This window comes from Carya illinoinensis, chromosome 10 (genome assembly GCF_018687715.1).
Source record: "Carya illinoinensis cultivar Pawnee chromosome 10, C.illinoinensisPawnee_v1, whole genome shotgun sequence".
NCBI classification, from domain to species: Eukaryota; Viridiplantae; Streptophyta; class Magnoliopsida; order Fagales; family Juglandaceae; genus Carya; species Carya illinoinensis.
In genome coordinates, this window is record NC_056761.1 from 7,617,955 (window position 1) to 7,625,871 (window position 7,917).

Genomic DNA, 7,917 nt, shown 5'->3' on the forward strand with positions numbered 1-7,917 from the left:
CACTGTGCCTGTGGCATAAACATAAAAGAAAAAAAAGTAGGAAATATATTTCTGGCGAGTTTCTAATGATCAATAGGACACATTTTATATTGGCAACTTGCGAGAACGAGAAAATGTCATTAAAGTTGGCGTGCAAGTTTCATTAACGAAAGACTTACGAAAGTAAACGATTAATTAACTTACAAATGGAAATGGTCGCAATCTAATGCCATCATGATGGTCTTGTTCTTGTTTTGTTGGACATACAAAAATAAGAGAGAGAAAATGTAACGTGCACTATGCAGCTTGATCTCTTCACAGGGCTGAGAAAAACCTAAGACACAGTATATACCTTTGTTTTCCTAAATGTAATTAGATACATAATATAGGAGGCCGAGGTATATGGGTAATCATTATTTCTCTCATTTTTCCTCATTGAACAGACAAAAATCCCATGTGCATAGTTTTTTGTTTTGGCATGTGCTTAGGAAATCTTAAACCAAGCTTTTTCTCGCTCGAAATGGTAAAATATTATTATGAATAGTATTAGGTACATGCAGTCATATAATGCACAAATACTGTATAATCGTTTTGAAAAAAAATAAAATTTTTTATTAAAAAATAATTTTTTTTTCATGGAAGTGACACAATTTCTTTAGGAGTGTTGCTATACATGAGTTGGTGTGTTAACATACCACTTATAGTGAGATTCATTATAACTTCAAAAAAAAAAAAAAAATCAAAACGTAAATAATATTTTAGCATAACTGACTGTTAAAAATTTTCCACATCAAGAGTGTGTTGGAAGTGTAAAAAATAAGTCTTACTGATGCTAAATTAATAGAGAATGATTTTTAGATGCTAAAAATTGTCTTCCATATGTTATGTTCATATGATAATTTAATAACTTAACCAAATGTTTGAAATAAAATAGGGATGCTACTAATCCTTCTACACCACATATCTTATATATTTTAATTTTTTATATTTATTTTATTCTTACTAAATTAATTGAGTTATTTTACTTATTATCCATACACAATATACTTGTTATGGACAAAAAGAAAAAAAAATTAAAAAAAATAATATGATGTATAGTATATGAGATGTAGAATCATTCTTGAAATAATTTGAAATAGAACTTTCTCCAAATTTAATTTAATCTTAATGCAACGTGTCTTGCAAGTCAATGAAATGCTCATTTATTTAAGTTCTCATGGTACTTCACAATGAAAATTTTACTCATCATTCTCATATTACACATCAAACATAATTTTTTAATTTTTTCTCTTATTAAATGTGATATATGGATAATGAGTAGAAGAATTCAATTAGTTTAAAAAGAATATATATTTTTTTTTAAATGTGATTTGTAGGGTGTAAAAATGATAAATAGTAAAACTCACTTCACAATTATTGAAAAGAAAAATGATAGTTAAAGCCGTGAGTGAACAAACGTTGTGCAATCACTTTGAAAAAAATGAATAAATATGTGACTTATATGAAAAGAAATTATTTTTTTAATAATAGACTCCACTATTTTTTAAAGAAATTATATAACGCTTGCATACTTCACAACTGTATTTAATATATTACTCGAAATTCTTTCAAAGTTTTTATTATTATTTTAAATGAAACTTTCAAGTTTAGTTTCTTGAATTCATGCGTTAGAGAACTTCTATCCAAGGTTTAAGATCTAAAGTCAACAAGAGATACTTATATAAAATAAGCCTATAATATTTATAGTAAAAGAAAATTTCTTTTACTCTTGCTAAAACCTAAAAACAGTAAAAATATCTAATTGCTAATTTCCTTTTTAGGGCAGATTGCCCCAAAAATCTTAGATAAAATGTGATAAATGATAAATGTATAGATCTTCTTTATATTAAAAATGATAAATAAATGCAAAAATTTTATAAAAATAAATTTATAAAGTCATCGTAACAAGAGACTATTCTAAAGATAAATAAAGAAAAAGGCTGGGGCCTGCCAAATTCAACTCTTCATAGTTCATGGTCATATTTTTTTGTCCTATATTCTTATTTTCCAAATGCCAGAGAGGTATTTATTTATTTATTAGAGGGAATCTGGAAAATTGTTCAAATTCAACTGTATGCAATGGAATTCAGAGAACAGAAGAATGCCAGCAAAGCAGAGATAAGAGATTAATGTTCCTTACGTCTTACGCGTAAATAATCAACCATAATAGTAACCGATTACTCTCTCTCCACATCCCTGTTATAGTGAGGACTGAGGAGAACAAACGGAGCAGTTGTCATATTAGGGTTTTTATTTACGAATCCCCCCTCACACGGACTGTCTTTCAGAACACCCCACCCAAAAGTCAATTGTATCTGATTCCCCTTCCACATTGCGTGAAAACCGCCTTGGTATGGAAGCTTCACTTCTAGGCTTTCTATTGGCTGCCCCTGTCTGTATATTTGTTCATCTCGTATATACATTATTATTTTCTTCTTTTGGTAAATTGTGGTTGAATTTGATTATGTGAAAGATCCAAAATAATATAAATTTTTTGTTTTATGTCCTTTTTTTTCCCTCAAATCTCTCTAGTCCGTTTTGTGCTTTTTTGGGAATATATAGGCTTGAAGACGGAATTTTGAATTGATCCCTCGATGGGTTTGTTTTCTCAGATGTTGATTTTGTAACAGGAGCTTAAAGATCACTGTTTTGATATGAAACTTTGCTTTTAGGAGTTGATGCAACAATTTTATTGTTTTGGATGAATTCCATGGTGGATTTTCCTGGTATTCTGATTCAGAAATAAGGGCTGAAAGATCACTTTTTGATATGGATTTTTTTGTCACTTTGTGATGTATAGTCGCTGAAACACAGGGTTTGAGATCGATTCTCTTGTGGGTCATGCGTAGATTTTGATATAAATTACAAATCGGAGTATTTGACTTGCAGAGCTGTTTTGGGATACTCGAGAAAGTGGTATTGGAAATGGAGCATCGGACAGTTCTTGGTGATGGATCTTCAGCGAATTTAGTCAGGGAAGAAGATGAGGAAGATTTCAGGAGTTGTTGCGAGGATGATGAAGTGTGGAAGGAGACTGAAGAATCAGCGAAGGAAGAGTCAAAAGACGATCTTGATGAATTTTCAGTGAAGATGTTCTTCAAGGGTATTTCAATAGCTGATGTTGGGGACTCTGGTTCTGGCCTTTCTGGAATTGGGGTGGTTATGGAAAGATCAACCAATAACCCTCTCATTCAGGTGCAGAAAAAACTCGACTTTCATGTTGAAGCATCTGTCGCTGATTACCTAGCTTTGATGGATGGTCTGGCGGCGGCTACACAAAATAGCATCCGTCGGGTATATGCTTTCACCGATTCTGAGCTGTTGTATGACCAGGTGAGTCGTCCATTCTAAAGCATTTGATAATTCTTCATCTAATAATCTCGTGATATAAGCCTTGTTTAACGTTTCAAATGTAATTTCCTTCCCACAAAATGAATAAACTTCACGATGCTAATTTGCCGTGTCATAGAAATTGTCATTTTTTAATTGAATATGCAGCATGCTTTTCATCTTTTATACGGTATGTCAGTTTTGAAGATTTTCCAGATGCAAAACACAAGATTTTCCTATCTTCTTTTTACTGTTCAGTGGCTTTCCTAATTTATATTTAGGCATAATAAAGTCATCAGGGATATTTCACTGAGGTTAAGGGTAAGGTGAACCCCCCAAAAAAGGGTTCTTTAAGAGGTGTGATAAATAGGAATTAGTTTCTTTTTTTCCTTTTGTGGAATCAACTGACAGTAATGCTGTAATTGTATTTGGTAATTAACAAGGAGCAGTTAAACCGAGATTCATAACAATAAAGATAGAACCCATGCGTGAGCATCGACGGATACTGCCCCTTTTAACTCAGTTCTATCTCTTTTTCAAAATTGTGGGAAGCACAGACTCCTTCCCCCTCCAATCGATTACTTGTAAAATAAACTTTTAGTATTCACGGATTTTCGTCATAACAAGGCTAAATGTATCTTTAAAATTCATATTTTGGTTATGTAATTATTGGGATCGACTCTCAGCTCTAGCATGCCATTGGGCTTTTCAGCAAGTAATCCTCTGGTTTAAGCTTTCAAGTATTTTCAAAAGGAAGGCCAAGTATGAAGATTTATACCAAGGTAAAGTACAAATAGAAGACAACACAAAAGAATCAAAGCTTTTCTTTTTCTATTCACTATGAAAAAAGGGTCTTTTTCCTCTCCTTCATTCTTAAGGTTTGAGTTTTGTTCTTTTACTTGTAAAAAAAAAAGGGTTTGGTTTGCTGGAGAGATGGCAGTGTTGTCAAACGCTCTGGTTATTTCATAGCTCTTGCGCTTGGTGCAGCATAGAGCACAAATAGTATGGTCAACTCGATTCCCATTGAAGCTCAGCATTAGCTTGTAGAAGGGCTTGGAATTTGGTGACTAGGATTTTCATGAAAAGGATTCAAATATCCTTATGGCTTAAATAATTGAATCAATTATTAAAGTTGAGCTGGAAAAATCATTTCTCGTAGAGAAGGCAAAATTGAACCTGTAGAACCATGACAGTGGATAATCAAAAGTGATCTCTCTCTGGACTGACTGGAATACATGAATCTGGAATTTGTCATTAATATGGTTGTTAAACCAGTGTTTCTTTAATTTGCTCTGGATATGAAGTTGGTGGGTTTGTGTTAATCATGAAAAAGAAAACAGAAGAAATTGTATCAATACATAGTTGAAGACGGTGCACCAACTTTTTTTATGGTGCTTTTAGTTTCAGAAAATGGGAGTATATTTTTTATGCAATGATAATTGTACTAATCCTATCAAAAGATAATTGTATTAATGTACTAGGTTCACACTTCGATGTAAGAAGGTAAAGCATTAAAAAACTCCTCTGCATTTAAAAAACTCCATAGTTATGGGGAGTAATGCAATATGACTATAATGGATTTAATTGTGACAATGCGTTTTATAGCATTATTTTTATTGTTTTTCATGTGTCTGTTCTTCTTGCGGAAGAAATAATGGATGTTTTTGTTGTTTTGAGTTCCAGCGTGTTTTTGTGATGTGATGTGAATTGTCACAGGTAACCCATGATGCAAAGCTTGAAGTCCCACTTCTGATAGCACTTAGGGAAAGGATTCTAGAATATGCCGGTAATCTTGAAGCTTTTGTTTTGAAGCTTATCCCCAGTGCTGATCTGGAACGGCCTTTGCAATTAGCCCAAGTGGCAATCGGGGTTGTCTCTTTTCCTTCCCAGGATGATAAATCACTTGAAAACTGTTCCATCTGTTGCGAGGACAAGTTATCACTGATGATGATTACCATGAAATGCTCTCACAGGTTTTGCTCGAATTGTATGAGAACCTATGTTGATGGAAAAGTGCAGTCCTCTCGAGTTCCAATAAGATGCCCTCAGTTGAGATGCAAATATTTCATCTCCACCGCTGAGTGCAAATCTTTTCTTCCACTTGCTTCCTATGAATCTTTAGAGAGAGCACTTGAAGAAGCAAATGTCCTCCACTCCGATGGAATCTACTGCCCTTTCCCAAATTGTTCTGTCCTGTTTGATCCCCATGAATGTTTGTCAACTGGTGCAAGCTCATCAAGTCAATCAGATAATAGCTGTGTTGAGTGCCCAGTCTGCCAGAGGTTTATCTGTGTGGAATGTGCCGTTCCTTGGCATTCTTCAATTAGTTGTGAAGAGTACCAGAACCTCCCATTGGAGGAGAGGGATGCGGCAGACATTACCTTACATCGCTTGGCACAAAATAAAAGGTGGAGGCGTTGTCAGCAGTGCCGTAGAATGATTGAGCTTACTCAAGGTTGCTATCACATGACCTGCTGGTAAGAGACCATTTTTGTACATATTGCTTCTCTATTTGAGCATGGCTCATTTATTGAATGACATAAAGTGAGCATGTTATGGTATATGAAGTGATTTCGAATATTGTATTGGTGCATCCTTCTTTAGAAATTATTCTTATGAATTAAATGCATTGATACTTACAAAAAAAAATTGAATTAAATGCATGGATCAACTTGGACAAATCTTCCTTAAGTGATGACCAATCAGATGATTAAGTGCCCATGTCCAACACTAATGGAAGACGATGTGATTACATGTAATCATAATGTTTTTGCTATAGCACTATCTATACATTATGTTGGATTTTCTACATTCCTAACTATTTAACTGTTGGTGGAGACTTTTTCTTCAGAATGGTTGGCATTCTATGAGAAGTATAAAATTAAAGTAGTCATCCTCAAATGCACTAATTAAATTTAGATTCTAAATTAAATTGTGTTTAGTGCATCTATGATATATTTCCACGAAAAGAAAACATAACATTTCTTAATTTCTACATACACAACCAAGATCAATTGTTTTTTGGAGTTGGGGATGAGGATTTTTGAAAGATTGATTAATCTAATTGTGTATGAAAAGGATAAGTGAATGAGGATTATTAGAGTCTTTTACTTAAGATATATTTTATGGGTAAGTAGAGCAGTTGAAATTGTGGTGTACATTTTGAATTTCCTTCATCTTTATACTGTTGCTCTTGGAGAATAGAATCAAATTTTCTGTGCATTCAGTGTCTGCATTAGATAATTTGATTAATATGAGTGAGCTTTTGATAATACTTTTAGATGTACCTATCAAAAATATAATATTTTTAGATGCAAGATTAAAGTTCAATCTTACTTTAATTTATGAGGAGATAAAAGAGTAAAAGTAAATTATTTTTATATCCTTGATTCTCTTGCTGTAGGACAGACTTGCCATTGCTATTTCACTGTGTTCCTGGTATTGTTGTATTATCTTCTTCCAAGCACGTGTACCAGATTTCAATGCTCTACATGCAGAGCTCAATGGTTTATATTTGGCTTTGGCCGTTGATTTTAAGTTCCTTGTGACAATTTTTGGCTTACATGACTCATTTTCAGGTGTGGGCATGAGTTCTGTTATTCTTGTGGAGCAGAATATAGGGATGGCCAACAGACCTGTCAGTGTGCCTTCTGGGATGAGGACAATTCTGAAGATTTTACCCACTCCATGCAAGAGTCGGAACAATGGGCTTGGGAGACTTTCAATTCGCTCCCAATGATTATGGATGCGTACTCAGACCAAGAAAGATCACAGCTGGCTTTGATCCAAAGGTTCCTTGCTGGAGGATTCAGTCTGAGTGACCATCCCCCTTACCAATCCCCACCTCGCTGTACAGACTCCTACCTAGACGCAATGAAGGATCTGCATCAGCTTCCTTGGCTTGAAAGGTTTGTTTCTGTGATAAGTGACAATTATTACGAAGACTATATCCAATGAAGCAAATACAGGATTCCACAGCAAATAAGTTGCTTTGCTCCCCAAAAGTGCTTCAAGGGAGGGAAAGAGTCTCTCACTCTTTTCACACGCATTTTCATTTACAGCAACATTCAGAAATTGGCTTCTTTTCTTCTATGTAATTTTACTAGCTTTGACACGTTGGGAAATTGTGATCCCGATGGTCGTTGGGTCGTTGCATTAGATTGAGGGGAAGAATTCTTACTTGATCAGTTTCTTTCTTCTCTATAGAAAAGGAAAGAGAATCGAGATTCTTATATCAGTATATTCAAAGAACATTTTACCATGTCACTTAAAGCTAAGCCAACGAAATATATGTTCCCATTGTAAATGGCATGAGCAATGTTGTGGGTCTTCTCCCTGCTTTGTAAAATTGTTGCTCAAATATATGATATTGTGCTTCTTAATGCCAATGTTCAGACCAAATGGCATCTTACTCAATACTCCAGATGTCAAGGGCGGGGTTCTGATTTCAATCTCGTGTGGGGGGAGAATTCTCTCCGTCCATCTGTTCAGCCATGGTACTTCGCTTATTTACAGATGATTTGCATTCTGCTAATTTTATGTTTGGCTAGAAAACAGGTACAGAAATTA

General features: G+C 34.3%; 1 protein-coding gene across 2 annotated transcripts; it reads left to right on the forward strand.

Annotated features, from left to right (window-relative positions):
• Positions 1-2,115: 2,115 nt before the first annotated feature.
• On the forward strand, positions 2,116-7,654 carry LOC122279275 (ATP-dependent RNA helicase DEAH12, chloroplastic-like). Of its 2 annotated transcripts, none has more exons than XM_043089800.1 (4): positions 2,116-2,369; positions 2,819-3,351; positions 5,065-5,825; positions 6,927-7,654. In XM_043089800.1, exons 2-4 carry the CDS (start codon positions 2,944-2,946, stop codon positions 7,303-7,305), a joined length of 1,548 nt encoding a protein of 515 aa, XP_042945734.1. In that variant the 5' UTR covers positions 2,116-2,369; positions 2,819-2,943; the 3' UTR covers positions 7,306-7,654. The 2 variants fall into 2 exon arrangements, with proteins under 2 accessions (XP_042945734.1, XP_042945733.1); XM_043089799.1 differs by having other exon boundaries at positions 2,117-2,369; positions 2,908-3,351.
• The last annotated feature ends 263 nt before the right edge of the window (positions 7,655-7,917 follow it).